At 39.2% G+C, this 19,337-nt stretch overlaps 1 protein-coding gene across 2 annotated transcripts in view; it reads right to left on the bottom strand.

The window, feature by feature from the left end:
• The window catches only part of LOC109197668 (uncharacterized), a 52,225-nt gene that overhangs the window by 7,938 nt on the left and 24,950 nt on the right, over nt 1-19,337 (bottom strand). Inside the window, exons 3-5 of one of the 2 annotated variants that reach the window (XM_025903912.1) lie at nt 15,730-15,792; nt 15,195-15,224; nt 12,685-12,914 (exon numbers count right to left, since the gene is read on the bottom strand). In XM_025903912.1, coding sequence (XP_025759697.1) covers nt 12,835-12,914; nt 15,195-15,224; nt 15,730-15,792 — 173 coding nt within the window. In that variant the 3' untranslated portion in view covers nt 12,685-12,834. Of the gene's footprint in view, nt 1-12,684; nt 12,915-15,194; nt 15,225-15,729; nt 15,793-19,337 lie in introns of those variants that run through there. The other variant, XM_025903911.1, reaches the window with a different exon arrangement.

Below are 19,337 nucleotides of genomic sequence, written 5' to 3'. Positions count from 1 at the left end.
ACAGAGCACCGCTACCATCACCGCAACCTCTATTTTTCAGAAGTTTTTTTCACATTAAAAGCCACTCGTACACACACACAAACTTGTACTCTTGCCAGAAAATCACACAGGAGCGCCAATAGTAAAGTGTTATTACTTTTGACACTTGCTCATGCATGATAGATGCATCTCTTTCCCAGCTGATGACATTTTATGACATTATCATAGGAAATCCAATAACAAGATCAGCATCTCAGAGCCCTTGTCGCATGCAAAGTCAAATCACTTGCGTTAAGATGGTAATAGAGTGTGATCGAAACAATCTGTCACTGCCTATCCACTCACTCTCACACACCAGCTGCCCTGACAAACTATATAGATTTTTACGTGATGTGAGCGATGATCGGCACAGCTGAATGTAAACGATCTTAAGGTAAATCGATTGACTGGCACTTCTCAACAAATAAAAGTGAAGGCTCTATTTGATGATGCATCATTCTTTCCCACTGTGTTTTATTGTCTGCACGTTTGCTTGTGCAGCTGTTTTAATTAATTGCCTGTGCTGCTGTCTTTGAAATGTGAATTTTCAAAGAAGTGGTTGTGTACCAGACTGCAGTTTTCCTTGGTTCAGCACAAAGCCATTTTTCCACAGCATGCCACAGGGGGTAGCATACACAGGTCTATACTGCTAATGTTTTGGCTGGCTTTATGAATGGAACCAGTTGTCACAGTCATTACATAGAATTCAACACAGGTGAAACATGCAGATGTTTCACTGGAGTAAATAATCATTTTTATTGCGGGATATATATTTATTTATTTTAATTAATGCAACTGTGCAATAATTTTTCATATTAGAATGACAGGAGCAAAGCTCAAAAACTTGCTCTGTGTTGTTTCCACTGTTTTGGCATTATCTCCTTTTCTCAGAGAGCCACTGGTGAGGGCTACTGCCTCTAAATCCCAGCATGTTGGCAGCCTCTGATTGAATGGACTGTATCAAGCCCACTAAGTAGTGTTGCGATCCCCTTTTCATTATGGAACAGCATATTGGATTTTCTTCGCAGGCCGTCTGTCTCTGCAGGCTTCGGTGTCTCCAAGAATTCATACACACACACACACACAAATATTTTTTTTAAAAGGCAGCATGTAGGACCACCCAGTAGTAAATTCTAAGAAATCTTATTGAATCAGGTATTAAACACTTCACATGACCTCTAAAGTAACTGGTATGCCCACGGACCAGACAAGAAACATGGGTTCATATTCATATCACATCTGTACCTCACCTCAGAAAACATGATTTTTAGCTACATGGGTGGCCTGCAACTGCTTTTGAATTTTATGAATTTCTACAATAGCAGAACTGTAATACTTTCTGTACTTTTAAAAACTCTGTCTGCAAAGGTTATATTACCATAACATTGATAAAGGGTATAACACTATTTTGCTGTCACACTTTGGAGAAAGATTGCTGACAAATTTTAATAGAGCCCACTGTTTATCTCCTAGCCACTGTTTTTGCATTAGAACATTTTGCAATAACAGTTTCAATCAATGAATACAGGTAAAACACCAGCGAATAGTTGTTACACAAATGCATTATTTTCACAAGCTGCTAATTATTTGTGCTACCAGTAAGACAAGACATATAATACATAGTTCTTAGATCAGGATTTTTTTTCCATGACTCCCTAACCATTTGAACAAATTTTGAATGAACATCATGAATTCTAATTGCACTTGTGTCTTGAAATGTGTCCCCAATGAACTGGCAATAGCAGTGCTACATAGTTGCATTATATCAGGACAATGAGTGGTTATGTAGTTTCATAACTCTGAGCACCCAAAATCATTTTAATGATTTATTGACAATATTAAAATTTGACCAGTAGCTATGCAAGGTTTGCATAAGCTACTCCATTTTTGTTCCATTCGAATAATGTCACTTCAAGCTTCGGAGAACCTAAAACAGCGCAACAGTTCAGCAAGTAGTGGTTAGAAAATACAAACATTAAGATTAATAAGGCAATCTCACTGGTCATTTGCATACTGCTTGTGAAATACAGCTCATCTGATTAGTCTTGAATATGAGCTGCTCAGCATTTAGTGTTTAGCACTTGCTTTGTTAGACAAAGCAATATTCGCACAAAGAGGTTCCCGTTGAAACTGCATTGGCACTTTAAATGAGAAAGTGGTCATTACAACTCATTTATTTTCTCTGTCACTTCCAATAATGACAGATACATTGTGAGAACTGAATATATCTTCAGAGGAAAGGGTTTGCATCTGTGTGGGGTGGCATTGCCAGTTTCTGACTTATATCCAGGCCAGTTTCAAGTGCTACCTTCATGTCAGTGTTTTAGAAATAACATATATATTTAGAACTTAAATGTTAGTTGCTGAAACACCTTCTTGGTATTGCTTTCATATGTTTCTTCTTGTCTTTGCTAAAAGAGGTGTACTAGGTTACTAGATGTACTGTGGCCAACAGCTAGAAGATTCAGAGAGTTGTAAAGGTAAAAACACCATGGTTACCTATACCTACCTTTCCCACTCATGTGTCACTCAACAGTATCCATCTCTCCCACTGATAGTTGCTTCAGATATCACGTCAAAGTTTAGATCAGTTGAACTCGGGTCTCCAGCACATTACATCACCTGTCATTGTTAATTACTACAGGTCACTGGATTCATTGACATTCTGTGAACTCTAGTTAACACTGGCTCAGTTGATTCAGGGGTCCTGGTGGCAATGAATGAATGTGCTCTGGTTACATGCAAAAGACTTAGAGGACACTACCTACGTGAGATCCAATTCTACAAGTTTTATCAGTTGCTTTGTCTCATTTCTGTTAAAGTTTTTGAAACAGTTTATGAAATCCTGTATTCCAGTATTTGTGCACAAAAGGAAGAACATTCTGTATTATTTGCTAGCATTTTGCAAATGTCTTGGCTCATCTTATATGACAAAATTAATAAGATTTCTATCAGATGAATATTTTTATTCTGCAAACTATAATGCGATCATGTCATAATCAGTGTCTTTTTTCAGATTTTATTCTATTTGTTGAACTATATTGTGTGAATTAATTGTCATTCTGACAAAATGTCTAAACGTATTGTATAGGAATTTCTTTTACTTATGTAAAAGAAGACAAATGGTGGGGGTCTAGTTAGGAAGTTGGGGGAAGCAGACAACTCCACAGGAAGAATCTTTTGTCTCTTTGAGAATTCTGGGAGGTAGCAAGGGAGTGTGAACCTTAAGGTGTGAAACAGCTGTGTACTGCCTTTTGTTCCTGGAGAAGGTATTTAACTGAGAGCCATGCTAGGCTCAGGGAGACTCTGCTGACCGTCTGTCCCGCGGTCATGTAGGCTCTCCACCAAGCTTGGTTGTCTGTTCTTTGTGTGTTTTGATTAAAGGGTGTTAGCTACCGCTCACCGCTCGTCTGCAGGCTTTATTTAATGGAAAACTTCCACAACAGTATTCACTACCTGGGTTCATACAAGGATATAATACATTCAGTTTTAAATGTATAACCTTCTTCTCCTGAAAACAGCATCTTCAGTGTTTTCATCGATACATATACCTAAAATTATAGTCTGATATATTAGGCCTACGAAAGTCTACTTTCGTTCTGACAGATCTAAGCATTTGACAATCTGGGTTTACAAAATGAAATTGTAGTATTTCGGTGAAAATGACAATTATTTACATAAAAAACGTTGTTTGACACACAATTTATGCAATTGTGATGAACAATTTTGAAGCCTTTTGCAGGGTATTTACAGTGTTTTACTGCATGTTTGTTTTGTTTTGGGAAGTATATCCTTAGTGCTGACAAGTTCAGATGTGCCTTGTGAAATGTGTCAAAGCAATTAGGAAAAGCTCTAAATCAGTTGGGCATGTACATGCAGTAACACATTTAATTGGAACAGTGTGGCATGTGCAAAAGAGACAAATATGTCATGCAGACATCTTCCTCAGCGGCCGTCTTATCTGTTTGGCACATACTTGATCAATTCCCTGCAGATGGATATGTATTGTCTGTTCAGTGCTGTTACTGTGTTGCTATAAATTCTTGAAGTTTGAATTATGAACAAACTCACCACTGAAGGCCATCAACTTGGAACCATAAGTCCTGACATTTAACAGAGTGGAAAAAAAATGATTAATATATCATCCGTAGTATATAAATAAACAAAGGTTCAATGTGGAGGAAAAAGGTGCTCAGGTGGATGAAATTCAGGTATTTTAATGTTCATACAACTGCATTTTTCCTGATATTACCAGCAGAAATGATGGCAATGAAAAAGAGTCACTCTTTGCTTTTGCTTTTTGTAGTGTAAGTTCAGCATATACCTTCACTATAGCCCTTAAAAGAAGTTTCAACAAGCTGATACCACATTTGTCCCATATTCAGGTGTGTAATTATAGCTGTATAACTATTGCAACTTATATGCCTTGCAACTCTGGGACTATTTGCTTCATTTTACAGAGGCAGTGGAGACTAAAATTAAAATCATTTTCTGCATGCATGACCTGGTCATGTTTGTTTGTATGGGTAGGCTTTGCTAGTTTTAAAGCCTTGTATTTAGAGCTATTACATTTTTGTCAAAAACACAGCCAAGCATAAAGTCTTTTCAAATACAGAGAAAAGCAGCTATATCATGATACCAGTTTTTACTAATTAAATTGTGTGTAAGCGCATCCTCTTAGTCACATTAAAGATTAATCAAGGACACAGCAGCCAAACTAGCATTTCCGCATGTCTGCAGACTTAATTGCAATGAAGTAAGATTTTAAAATTACTTTGACTCATAGAATATACTAATAACATGTGAGCAGAGTGATAAATGAGACCAGTTGTGGGCAATGCTGCATTTTAATTAAGCTGCGATCTTAAGTGAGGAGGCGTCATTGTTAACGTCAACTCCATTGCAATTATGTTGCTCTATTCATGTGTAACATAATGGCTTGCTGACAGTTCTTTGTTGGCTTCCAGTAGAGTAATTGTGTCCTTTCACACATCAAGCTCGCACATCTCAATACCATATTTTGATTTAAGTAGCATCCATTCAGTAATAAGGTAACGTGTACATCTTTGAGTTCATCCTGCAAAAGCACACACTGTTCAAATTTTAATACTGAATTTTCTTAGGTAATTGCAGTTCCAGGTGGCATCTCCCTTTTATTTCCTTTCTACTAATTCCATCTGTTTATTACACTCCAGTGTCAGCAATCTTAACTAGTTGGTATGCTAAGACTTGTTATCAACAATCAAGTTTTTTGTGAGTTTTCTGGATAACTAGACTCAAAACTAAAGGGAAAAAACATTCTTTTTAGAATATTTATAAATCCCTTAATGATGTAAATTGTGTTATAGGCCATCACTCTGAACAGCCATCTTGAACCGCCAACTACAATCCTTTCACACCTTGCATCAGGTGACTTCAAATTCATATGATGGGTTCGGTCAAAGTCTCAGTGGTTTCATTCTTAATCCCAGATTATGATAATGACAATGACTTGTGCTATTTTTCACACCTTGGGTCATGTGATGACTCATATGGTCAATAGTGGATCACTGACCCTCAGGACTACTTCCAAAGAATAACCCCCACTAGGGGTTAAATATCTTGGACTCTACAACATATTTTAGAACTGAAGAAGCAAAGACCCTTGGATAAAAAAATGAAACATCTAGTACCAGCTACTAATATGTGACATCATCAGACTGCATGCCACCAATTGGCTGGTCAGTAGCATTACTCGATGAGTCATGAAAGAGTCTCATTCACGAAAATCAAAACCACCATTTTTGAAACCCAGCAATGAGGGAAATGGCTACAAAAAACAATGCTGTTTTCCCTGAGTCTCGACGTCCACCTTCGTTGTACCATTTGTGTCGCACTAATTATGTCGGGGGACACTGTGATCACGCACATTAGGACGTACTAAATTGCAACGGAAAACCAGTCGTTTCAAGTCGAGTCGTGGCAAGTCCATCAGAGTAGGTACTAATGGAAAAGGGGCTTATATGCAGGAATAGTGTTGATTTATTTACAATGTTTTTTTCTCTCCAGACTGTTTGTACAGCTTTTCAGCTGCCTTGTTCCTGGCACTGCTCTCTCTTTCTCTGATTAGTCTCAGCCAGCCTCTCGGCACTGCCGACTAAACCCACTGCCCCAGCCCTCCTTTGCAGCAGAGCCGCAGACCACACCCTGCCACATACCTCCTTCTCATCAGTTTCTGGCCAATAAACACAACTGGGTGGTTGACCCTCCCATACCTGCTGGGCCAAAACAGCCCCGAGCATTCCTCTGCAGAATGGGAGGGAAATGTTAGGGGTTTGGACCAGGGGTACCCCAAAGAGAACCTTTTAACCCTCTGGTTGTGTGCACATGATTAAACATTGCCTGGGTCTGCTCCATTAAATGGGCCAGATCTGGAGCCACCCTGTCCAGCTTCACGGAGCTGGTCAGCTCTGTGAAGCCGGATACAAACCAGTTGTAATAGCCAGCCAGCCAGCCTGCCTCAAAATCCACCTCACCTCCTGTTTGGTCCCAAGACACGGGCAGGCTGCAATGGCTGCAATGGCTGCTCTTTTCTCCCTCTGCAGCTACCTGCCTTTAAGTGGTACCCCAAATATAGTATCTCCTTCCATCCAACTGCACACCTCTTCAAGGTTCGACATGAGCCCTACCTGCCTCAGGAATTTCAGGACCATGGCCACCTACTGCACATGCTCCACCCAGGTGTCGCTATAGATGACAACATCATTCAAGTAAGCTGCCTGCAGACACAGCACTCAGTCCATGAAGTGGTGGAAGGTGGCTGGGGCCGCAAACAAGCCAAATGGAAGTCTGACAAATTGGTAAAAACCTTACGGAGTAGACGGTCATTTTTTTCCTTTTTTGGGAACAACAGACAACAGAATCTGCCAGTTGCCCTTGATTAAATCCAGTGTTGTGAAAAAAATGAGCAGTGCCTAACCAGTCCAGGGCACGTCGACCCAGGGCATGAGATAAGCATCAAAGTGCAAGACCTCATTCACCTTGTGATACTCCGTAGAACCATACAGACCCATCTTTCTTCACCACAAAAACTAACAGGTTATACCAAGCACGTGTGACTCTTCTATTACTTGCATTTTTGATATCCAAACCAATTCCTTCTGAACAATTTGTATTTTATATTCATGTAACCTGTAAGGCATGACATGAACAATGTGTATAAGTTACTCAGTATCTCTTTCCAGATGCCGACCTGAAATGGCACATGTGCCACACTCTTTGCGGAAATGGTGCACAGTAGCACTGCTTCAGGACATCATGTTGCATAATCCACCAATAATACAAACTGATATCCTCGTGCACTCCAGCAAAATAACCCGATGAGGACCATGCCAAGGTCCTCAAATGGGACCTCTATTAAAGGCAGCGAGTGCAAGGGTGCTTTTAAAATGGCTGGATGGTTCACCAGCTGACTCTCCGTGCAGGACGAATACCACCGGCACCACTGCCTTGAGGCCCAATCAACACAAAATGCTGGTAGGTCAGTGCTACGTCAGGGTGCACCATTCAGCATACAGTATCCGCTGAGCATACAGTATCATCTCCAGACTGCTCTAGTGGAGTGAATCACTGGGGAGAGCGGGGCCTCCTGACAAGCCCCTGCAATCTCCTCCTCCCCAGAGTCAGTGTCAGATGACCTCGCGTACCACTGAGCACCATGCAGACACTACAGGTCCCTATTGGTCATGAATGTATCCCCATAAACTCCTCCAACACTCTCCCAGCCAATCTGTCCCCGGAATTATGAGATGCGTCAGGCGGGAGTTAACCGAAGCCTTGACTCTATTTGTTTTGCCCTTAATTTCCAGTGGCACTATGGGATATTTGTTTATGTTCCCATGCACATACCTAACCTCCCACCCTGCTTCCAGCAATGTCCCTTCGAAGTTGCTGAAGTTGCTGGAGGTCCAACACCTGTCCCACCTCCATCCATGAGCACTCCTGATGCAGTGGTCCCAGCCGCCCAAACCTCCAGCACTCCTGCCTCAGCTTTTGCGTGGCTCGCTCTCCACTGCTGGGAGGGGCCACTCTAACAAGTTTTTCCTTTTATTCAGGTGATTTGAGCTTAGTACCGGAGTGAGGAAAATGGTAGAGGGATCTACAACTTTTGAGAAGAGGAGATATAAACACTACTTTTATTTATCTATTTATTTTTGCTGAGAGGCTTACATGCTAGGCTTATCTCTACCATGTAACTGAAGGAGTTGTAAGCACTCAGACTTGTATGTCTGTAGCCTCAGCTTCTACTCATATCTGTTTCAAAAGGATAGTTCCTGTAGTGATTGCACTATTTGGGCTCACTTTCAACTTTACTGTCGGTTTGGAATTAATACTCCTTGCATTTGTGTCCTTGTTAGGACAGTAATTTTTGTTGTGTGAAAGCCTAATTTTCATATTGTTGGAAATTATGTGATCGTTTTCTCAGAGCATGTTAGGGATAATTAAATAAACTTTTTAAAAGTAAAGTGTAATGTGTGATACTTTACTTTTTTGAGTAGCGATTGAAACACTGGTTATATTTGTGCCACCAAGAGTTTGCATATCAATGTATAATAAACAGTAAGACTACAGGTTAAAACTGTTCAAAAACTGTGAGAGGAAAAGCTTATACTTAGATTAGCATTTTTCTTAAAACCTATCTAATATGATCACAGTCCTTTTGATAACAAGACGATTTTTTTTTAAATATTTTATCCATACTGGACTCGCAACACAGGCAGCTGGAGCCAGTCAATGTTTGCTAGACCTCATTTTCACTGTGTTTGTACTGTTGATGCCTTTTTTTGTAGCTTTTTAACTGAATTAACTGACTAATATAACTTCTGTGAGGGTCAGCTCACCCCACATATTTTTCCTTCAGTTTTGTCAAGAGAAATTCTAGAATTTAATTTATCTTTTACAAAGCTCTAATTAATTGCTTACTGCCCCTGAGTATGAACAAATATTGCTCACTAAGCTTAAGCAGTGGCTGATAACAGTGTGCACACTGTGATCCAAATATGGTAATTTCTGGCTCTAAAATACATCAAACACTAATTTCAGGTGTGGCAGTGAATTTATACTTTAGTTAACTTAGAAATATTTGCTTGCATTATTTGCAGAGCTAACCATATTCATATTTGTGCTTATATTTAGTATTTACATGTTTGGATATTTACACATGCATCTTTAAAAACGGTTATGATTAATGTGTCGCTAGCTCTATGATTTTCACACTTTTTTTTAATTTCCTTTTTTTTCTCTTTTTTTTCGGAAAAGAAAAAGAAAAAAAAGATTTTTCACACATTTACTTCAGTCTAGAACAGGGGTAGGCAACTCCAGGCCTCGAGTGCCAATGTCCTGCAGGTTTTAGATATCACCCCGTGTCAACACACCTGAATCAAATGATTAGTTCATTCCCAGGCACCTGGAGAACTTCAAGACATGTTGGGGAAGTGATTTACCCATTTGAATGAGCTGTGTTGGATCAAGGACACATCTAAAACCTGCAGGACACCGGCACTCAAGGCCTGGAGTGGCCTACCCCTGGTCTAGAACCTTCTTGCTCCTGATTGGGTAATGCAGTCAGAACAAGGAAGTGGCCCACATAATTAAACCTCATGTTGCTTTAATATTGTTAAGTTTTAAAACAGGTAGTCCAAAACCATTGAATGACATCACAGTGGCTATATTGTATGGCTGTATTGTGTACGTGGTAATTAGCACAAAGTATAGCTTTTCTTTTTTTGTCAGTGGGAATATCCAGTAACCTGATCACATTAATGCCTGCACCACGGAGAGCATTATTGATTTTGGAGACAGTTCTCTCAGCAATACTATTAGACTGTAAACTTTGGCTTATCCACATGGCAAAATGCTCACTGTGAATGTAGCAGTTTATTTGGCCTTGGTGAAGATCTCTACTTTGTGGAGTGTTTTTTCCTATCCTCTGTGCACTTAGTGTGAGAGACTAAAAAGAGCTCATAGACCTCTACGGCTAAGAGAAACAAATGCAGACTGTCCATTTGTGGGAATTTGTGTGCTTGTGTGTATTTTTTCTTATTATTTTCAATTTCATAGAAAATCTCGTTATTTTAGTTTAAATGGCCATACACAATATATTTCTTTCTATTTTCTATGAAGAGGACTAAATGTTGAACTGTAAGTCAAAGCAACATGTGAGATGATGTAACAAATGGTTTTGATCACACACTGTGATCAAAAGAAAATGGGTAAAATATAAATAAAATAAAGCTATGTATTATTAATTTTCCCCAGTTTCTCATACATGGGCATGTTCTTGTGAACCTTTAAAGCACTTTATACAGAGCTGCTATATTTAGGTCATTCCTGAAAGTCCATCACTTGCTATCTGGATCTCTCTCACTGTGTGACCTTTCCGGTTGAATTTAATTTCTTGGAGATATGATGAAATCGTAGGGCATCCAATCAGGAAAGCAGGACAGGTTGAAAGTGAAAAAAGTCTTGGTACAGACTCCTGCTTTTTCATCTCTCTGAGGTGTAAGTAGTCAACTATTATCAGTTGTCAGTTAAAAACATAAACCATGTTGCAAAAGGCAAAATTGCAGTGCTTTTTTGCTTTATATTTTCCACCATTCTACCACCTGTTTTGATCCCTTCACGGTATCTGTGTGCCCACACAGTGACAGTGGTATGCAGCAAGGTTCAGGTGGTTTCCACCAAATGTTGTCCATCTTCAAGGCTTCTTGTTACCATCCACCATGTTTAAGTGTGTTTATCAGTAATTGAACCTGCTTTTTTTCATAACAATAGGACAATCAGTGCACAATTCCCACAGTGATGTACCAGTGTTTCCGCTATGATTGTGGGCACAGAGTTTTAAGGTGCAGTTTGCAAGTGGACAGTCAGTACTGATTGGACACAAAGACGTTCTGCATTTTATACCACTATATCAAAAGAAAAGGTGATGATTGCATGCAAAAAAGTTGTTTGTTGAAAAGGGTATAAATCAGGGTATTGTGCTGAAACTGTATTCACTGTTACCTTTCATGGTGCAAATGTGACTTTTTGTTTTAAAGAAATAAAGGAGCGCTGAATAAAGAAATGGACTGCTGATTTACCCTTTATAGTAAAACAGTTCGCTTTGAGTGGCTACACCTTTAAGTATGCATTTATGTAAGTTTTAATACAATTCCTTTGATAACTGGGAATTGCACTTACTGGCATTTCAGCACTGGCTTCACTTTCAGCCCCTGAGGTTGTTGCTTGGTCCTGACCTCCTCTTAGATTTTTTTCCTCATGTTAGACCCACACCATAAGAGAACCTTTGGGATCCTCCCACAAAAGATCCCAGTCTTAATCCTTCACCTTCTCAAATCACAAGGGCTGAACATGTGTAACAAAGGAAAGGTCAAAAAACTGAAGGCCTAGTGGAAGAAATCAGGGGAATGTAAGGTTACCAGAGCAGGTTATTAGACCAGAACTTCTGCTACTGTCAATCCACAACCTCTTTGTCTGCCAGAGATTTTCACTAAGATGTTTCCGCTCAGAAAAAGATCAAGAGTGAAATTTAAATACAGTAAATGCTAGGAAGACACTTTAAACAGTCTAATTTAAATGAGTCTTTAGGGTTGTATTATCAGCTTGAATGCACAGCTTGAATTCAGTACTGACTGAATACAGTTTTGCTAAATGGATCTGCATTACTGTAGCATTACAAATGGCATTACTTAATTTTTTGATCACACAACCAAAGCTGCCTTTTAAAATAATTTCTCAGGGTTTCCATTTTTTCACACGTACACATTTTCCTTGGTTGTGTGCTGTCACTGTTTCTGTCAAAGCAGCTTCATATGATTTTGTTCTAAAAGTGTTACACAAATAAATCAACATGATTCTGATCTCGAAACAAGACTGTTTTTCATGTCCTGTCCCCATGTGATTTAGCTGACATATCCCACTTTGAAAATCACAGGGAAGCACATGCAAAATAAAAAAAAAATGCTCATATTACAGTCACATGGAATAGAGAGAAGGTGCCACATTGGCACAAAGCAATTACAAAACTCGTGCATACACCAGCACACACACACACAATCACGCACACACACATACTGACAATGCCATAGTCCACAGGCAGCCAAAGAGAGACAAATTACCTCCCTGTCAGATAAAATCAAACTTGACATCATTTAATTAATTTCAGTGCATATTAGCATTTCTTATTGTGGTATTTTTTTCCTTTTTTTCTTGCTCTGTCTCTCTGTCCTCCTCCCAGACTTGTCCTGAGGAAAACATCAGTTTGAAAAATGATAAGCCTTCTTTTTGTCTGTTCTTTTAGGCATTTTCCTTCAATTCTCTTTCGTGTCTTTTAATCTGAACAAGCCAGTGGCATACCAGGTGTTGCTAAACTAAGGCTGTTTGTATCTAAGAAGAAATACAAAACCATACTCCTTTCACAGTATTAGGGAATTTTTTTTAAATATATTTGCATTTTACTATACTCTTGCCTGATCATCACACAGAGACTGACTAAATAAAGAGACCCAATTTAGTTCTGGAAAAGTATAATATCAAAGATGTAAAGATCAAAGACTTAAATTGCAATTTAGAATTTTCGGACAAACCACAAACTGACTTGAAAATGAAGGACAAAACAGGACAGCAAGACAGTGGTCAGGTGTGCGGGAGGAGTTACAGATGGGTTCAAGGTTAGGGTGGGATTAGAGTATCAGGGATGAGCTCTGAGCCCCTTCTTCTTTGCAGTGATGATGGACAGGGTGACATATCTAGCCAGGCCAGCATCTCCATAGACTTTCATGTTTGCAGATGACATGGTGGCTTGCAGTGAGAGTAAGGGGCAGTTGGAAGAGAACTTTGAGAAGTGGAGGTATGCTCTGGATAAATAAGAAATCAAAGTCAGTAGAAGCAGGAGAGAATACATGTGTGTGAATGAGAGACAGAGGCATAGAAAGGTGATGAGTTTAAGTATCTGAGGTCAACCACCCAATGCGACAGACAGTCCACACAACAGGTGAAGAAGAAAGTGGAGGCATGGTGGACTGGGAGGAGATGATTGTCAGGGGTGATTTGTGACAGACGGACAGTAGCAAGAGTGAAATGGAAGATTGTAGTGAGATCATGAGACTGTGGCACTAACAAAAACATAGGACGCTGAGTTGAAGATGTCAGAGTTGAAGACCTCAGAGAAGATTCATGGATGTACTGAAGCAGGACATGCAGAGGGTTGGTGTGACAGAAGTGGATGCTATAGAGCAGGGGTGTCCAACTCCAATCCTCGAGAGCATTTGGATGCATCCCTACTCCAACACAGCTGGAGTTGGACACCACTGCTAATAGAGGTGAGATAGAGGCAGGTGATTTACTGTGGTAATGCCTAAAGTGCGAAGCCAAAAGCAGAAGCTCTCTTCAACCACCTATCAGCAGTAAAGCAGCTCGAAAAAAGACTAAAACAAGCAACTTACCCAAGCCCAAAATCAACCTATTTGGTTGCCATATAGCCGTTTGCAATGCCAGTTTCCCCACAGTGGAATATAGGAGATACACACATGATGCCAATGGGAGACTGTGCAGTGAAAGGTACTACTTTCAAACAAATTGTTATAATTTCCTGAACCGGGCAAACATTGTAATCATACAATATGCAGACTTGATGTATAAATTGTGTTTTTGATTTGAGCCATCACCATGCCCTTAGACTCTAAATGCAATAGTTGATTTTTATGCTGCCTCATGAGAGCTACTAAAAAAAAAACAAAAAAAAAAACAATCTGTTCTGTCATTTAGGCAGCAGAACTTGTTTTCTATGAGAGCTGTTTGTCTTTCTTTTTTTAACTGTAATTATGCAGTTACACCTTATAACTGCAGAAGAAATGTCTTTCACTTTTGTCTGGCATATTCTGCAATTACAACAATGTCATCGTGAATCTCTTGTTTAAATATAAGGCACAGGCATCTTTCTACCTGTATTATAATTTCTATGTATCTCTACTTTCCTCTTACTCTCAGTATTGTTCTCAGCTAATCCCCTCCTGTGCACACGAAGTCACGACCAGACACTCTCCTAGCCACTCAACACCACCCAGGGATGACACTATCTGATATCTCCCTAGCAGATTAAGGCCTTAGATTGCAGCACCATAAACAAGTGCCTGATCAAAGCTCTGTGTCACGGATTACCTCCTTCAGAAACAATGTACGGTAAAATTGACACAGGTAAAGCTGCAAAATGTCAAGGAAGCTTGGTGCTTTATTGGTTTTCAGCTCAATTGCAGTAAAAAAGTGTAAGAGACATTGTCTGGTATTTCTAAGAAACATTCAGCACCTGTGATAGAAAAACGTGTGAGGATTTTGAAAAAGCTTAGAGGATGGTGTTATTTGCCGTTACAAGCAAGTTGCCAAATATGGAGCAACTGAGCTTTTTGCTATTCACAATGTCAAAAGGCTGCTGAACTGTCACTCTCTGTGGAACATGTTTTAGTGTGCAGACCCTTACCAGTTTCATAAAGTATATGATCGTCAAAGAGTACATACAGTACTTGGGATACTAGACTAGACGATGACTACAGACAATTGTAGATTTCTTTTGTTTTTTACCTTCTGAATCCCAACATAATACAAAACAGCAAAACAAAATACAGATATAGTACACTCTTATACATTTTACATAGAGTCCCTTGTGGTCTCTCGAGGACTAGTAGATTAGCCCTAGCAGAAAACAATTAGCTATATATCTAATCTACACAGATAAAAAAAAGACCTTAAACACACACTTAAGGGATTAACAGCTAACTTTCATGCATTATCTGCAACACTGTGGACTTAGTATTATACTTGTGTCAACTTACTAGCTTTTTATACTTGCTTACTTGAAAAATCTAGATATTGTTACATGTTTTGCACACACATACATCTCTTGACCTTTGCTAAGTGCGCATAGGGATTGGCCTGTCCTTGTTTACTACCACCAGACATGCTCGATTTAGGGGATACTGCCTTTTGTGATGTAACAGAGAAACAACTTCTCTTACAGTATAATGTGTTATGACAGACTGGAGCACAGTATATTGTAAAGAAAATGGTAGACTTGAAAACCTGAAGATTAAAATGTAATAAACTATTATCATGAAAAAAAATATTATGAGAGCACTACTTACCCTTACATAAAATAGAGCAATGCAGCAAATCTTAAAAAAGAAAAAAAACAGATTATCAATAATGCCTGCAGTGTTACAAAATGTTGCTTATTAATTTGGATTAATCTTAGTTGCTGTCACTTTCATCATCCCAGTTCAACTTGCATGTCTGGATACTAGCAAAACATTACACCCATCTTTGGAGATGTTTAAAAATCAGACCAAGAAATTACAGGTAGCCTTACACTCTTTGAAGTTTATACATTTAAAAAAACCAACAGTCGAAGTCAGAAATGCTCAGCTTCCAGCTTCTTAAATATTCTGTTATAGGGAAATTATCAGGAGAGAGTTACCCTTCCCCCATCAAATTAAAAGTAGCCAGTAAAGTAAAGAAACTATGAGTTACCTTCCTTTTTTTTCTCTCTTTGCAAGAGGGGTGTTTCTGGAACTAATTGATGAATAGCTGCCATAACAGGGAGCTGCGTCCTTCAATTGAACTTTAATTCCTATGTGCATCAATCATTTTCCCCCTTTTTATAACATAATGGATACTCACAGCTCTTATTATGGTGCATTTTGTCCTTGTGATGTGACTGTGGTTTTGTACACGTGGCTGTGCCTGTTAGTGTGTGTGAGAGAGAGAGGGCGAGAGAAGAGGGGTTTTTCAGTGGAAATAGTAAACGGAGCAGGGAAATCTCTTAAATCATGAAAGTAAGTCTCTCTCTCTCGCTCACCCCCCCCCCCCCAGCTGTGCTCTGTGGCCCAACACCCTGACATTGATTTTTTTTTTTTTTTTTTGTCCTTCAAACAGACAACCTGAAACAATGTGAAAGATTCTGGAAAAGGGTTGCCCACTGAAGTCCATGCTTCAAAGCATCAACGGATGTCTCCCAATTACACTTAAATCATTATTATATAGTAATAAAATAACCAAGTTACCACTCCCAATTCAAATGCTTTATCCTAGCTCCAGTGGGCTCTGGCTGCCATTCATCTGTAGGGAGTGCAGACTGTCAGTCTGCTGTTGACCTCAGTTGTTGTCCACGTCCGTTTACTGTGGAGGCTGTGAAGCACTGGGAAAGGAGGCCGATATGAGTCGGTGAGTCAGTGAAGCTCAGACCAGTAACAGCGATACTGAGCTGAGCTGTCAAGGACACACTGAACCTTTTTGTTGATAAGCGCTGTTGTTAGCCTCTGTTAGTGAAACTTTCTTTAAAGTGGATCTAACATTATTAGAATGTTTTGTTCTCCCAAGTTTTGTCTTTAATATTTAATGCTTTTAGTTTGAACCTATTAAAATCACAATTTTTCAAAGTTTAGTCTAAAAAATTTTTAAACTGGCAGTTGCGTCAAATGACAGTGGAAGCATCAATGCTAGAATTTGCCATAAATCAGCGGTATGGATATGAAGCCTTATTTCTAACTGAAATGGTAAAAATCATTTTAATTTAAAATGTTTATTTAAATTCATTAAAGCTAATAATACTATCAGATAGACTGTACTTTGGGCAATTTTGTTGGGAGATAATGTTTTTTGTCATTTTTTTTTTTCCAGTGACCAAATTTGTTAAATTTGTGAAATTATGGGTAAGATAACAGTGCAACTGGTTTGTAATGGGTAAATATGGGATGGCTTCTTAGTCGCCCTGAAGAACATCTGTCTGCCTGTCTCCTGATACCCATCTGGTATCTGATTGCTATGTTTTCCAACCTTCTGGCCATCTTCTATCATGCCTGGAAGTCCTGCTATTCCACCTCAGAGGTCCCACCTGTGCAGTTAGCTGCCTGCCCGATCCCCAGAGGGCTTCTGATTTCATCACTAGTCTCTTGCCTGGCCACTGGAAACAGCTTCACCAGTGGTAAGACATGCCCACCATGTCTTGAAACCATCCTGCTGCCTGTCTTGCCAATTTGATTTTCCATCAGACACGAGTAACCTGTCTGATGGAAAGTACTGTCTGACCATCTAATCCTTGTTTTCACTGACCTGGCGTACTTTGCTCATCAACTTTAAAGGCTATATATCATCACCCTTTTACACCTCACATCCAAGATCTTCTACCATATTATTTTTGCTCTATTCATTCAAACGTATTTGCACATAGATGAGGAAATTATATATTTAGCCCACACTTACAAGGTATATTTATTTTTCTGCTTGGGGCTTTTTCTGTTCTGTTTGTGTAGTAACTATTCTTTTATTGGATATATATAGGCAGCAATATACTACAATTGCCTTGTATCCTTCTGTCCTTCTCTTTTAACTTAATCAATAGGATTTCATCCATAAAGGATACATCCATTGTTTAAATGTTTTTAGGTATGTAGAGCTGACCTGTAATTTCTCAATGTGGTTTACCAGTATAGTAAGTTTAATAGTGTTGTCTCAGTCTTGCATTATAAATGTTGGGATGAAAGTTGTGGATGATGAACCATTTCTTATTATGATCTAATGCTTCTTTCATTTTTTTTTTCAGTAATTGAGATCAGATGTATGACAAATTGATTTCATTTCTGTGACTTATGTAAAACCTTCAAAGATGAGCAACAAAGCAGCTTCCAAGTGAAACACCTTCCTGTTCCAGTAATATCCTCATCAGTACTGAAACTAGAGAAGGCACATGTTCTTCAAATGAGTTCGCATATCACCTAGTTGCTTGCTAATGAGCTACCTAATTTCATTCATTATTGTGCCATATAAGGATGTGACTAATGAGAGTGACCCTTTGCTGAATACAAAATCTTCATCTTATAGTAGTTGTGGGGCATAACCAGATGAGATGTCTCTCTGTTCTTAACACACAAAATCTTTTTAGATCTTTGTTGTATTCATTGAGTAATTAAGATTCATATACTTTTTAAATAACAGGTGCACTCAAAGTGATTGTCAGTCTTCTGTAGATTTGGAGTGGCAAACAGCATGACACAGATTTTATCAAAGCAGTAAACTGAGAAGAAAATAATGAATACACACTGTAAAAAAGTGTATGAGTAAGTTAAAGACAAACAAAAGTATAATATAACCCATTAAGTCATATACAAACACAACAGGCAGACCCTGCTCTACCCTGAAGTACTGTATAACAGTTTACGTCAGACAATGCATCAGCATTATGAGCATTATGAGTAGACCCATACCAAACACAGGCTGAGTAGCCTAGAGGACAAGTTAGTTTGACCAGAGATATAGTGACACAGGGGAAAATGGAGGAAAAAAATCAAACCCAAACTGTTCTCTTTTTTGGCAGAAAAAAAACAAATGAAAAAAGGAGCTAAAGAGTAGAAATTAAAGAGCAACAGCGAAAGTTGCTTTGGTCAAAAGTGTGCTGGAAAAATTTAGAGAAAAAGTGTATTTCTGAATGCCTAAATAGATCAGACTTGTTAAAAATATGTGTAATATGACTGGAGTTAATCGTGATTTAACTGTGTCTCAGTTTGCCAATATGGCAAGGAATGAGTTCCAGTCACGAAAAAGGTGGTACTGCTTCAAATTATGACTGTCCATAGAAAGACCCCAGGAAAATGCCTCAGTTATCCCTTTTTTCCCCATTTTTCTCTCTCTAAGACCAAATATAGAAAGGAAGCCCTTTCATTATTGAAAGGCACTTTCTTTTTAGCCTGTTGAGGCTGTTGAAGATGGAGAACACATTCATCCACAGCCTCATATGCCCTTTTACATCTCCCTAGTCTATCTCTCTCTGCAAGCACAGAGGCTTGCAAAAAGTCCATTAAGGCCTATCTTAATGAAGAGAGACGGGACACAAAGGCACCTCAGAGAGGTGAGTGGTGATCAGAAAGGTTGATGAGGAGTCCAGCTCGTCTAGTCATTCCCCGTGGACGAGACAAGGCTTTGGGCTTCAGTGTGTGCCGATACAGCAGCACGGGGTAATGAATGGAAAGGCTGTACTGCTGGAACCATCAACTAACCAATCTCTCATCACCAAAGCTCCCACCGGTGTTTTGTTAATATACTCCCCCATCTCTTCCCATGGCTCTGTCAAAGGTGTCTCTCCATACCACAATGGCTTTCACTCACTCTCGCAGAGAGATGGAGCTTCTTGAAGCCAGAAATGATGAGTAATTGTATCATTCTACTGAGCTCCACTGAAAGAAATGTTCCCAAGCCTGACACCAAGCCTATTAGTTAGATAAAAAGGTTTGTAC

Source organism: Oreochromis niloticus, linkage group LG16 (genome assembly GCF_001858045.2).
Source record: "Oreochromis niloticus isolate F11D_XX linkage group LG16, O_niloticus_UMD_NMBU, whole genome shotgun sequence".
Lineage (NCBI taxonomy): Eukaryota > Metazoa > Chordata > Actinopteri > Cichliformes > Cichlidae > Oreochromis > Oreochromis niloticus.
Note: the sequence above shows the minus strand (reverse complement) of the source record. Positions and strands in the feature narration are given on the sequence as shown.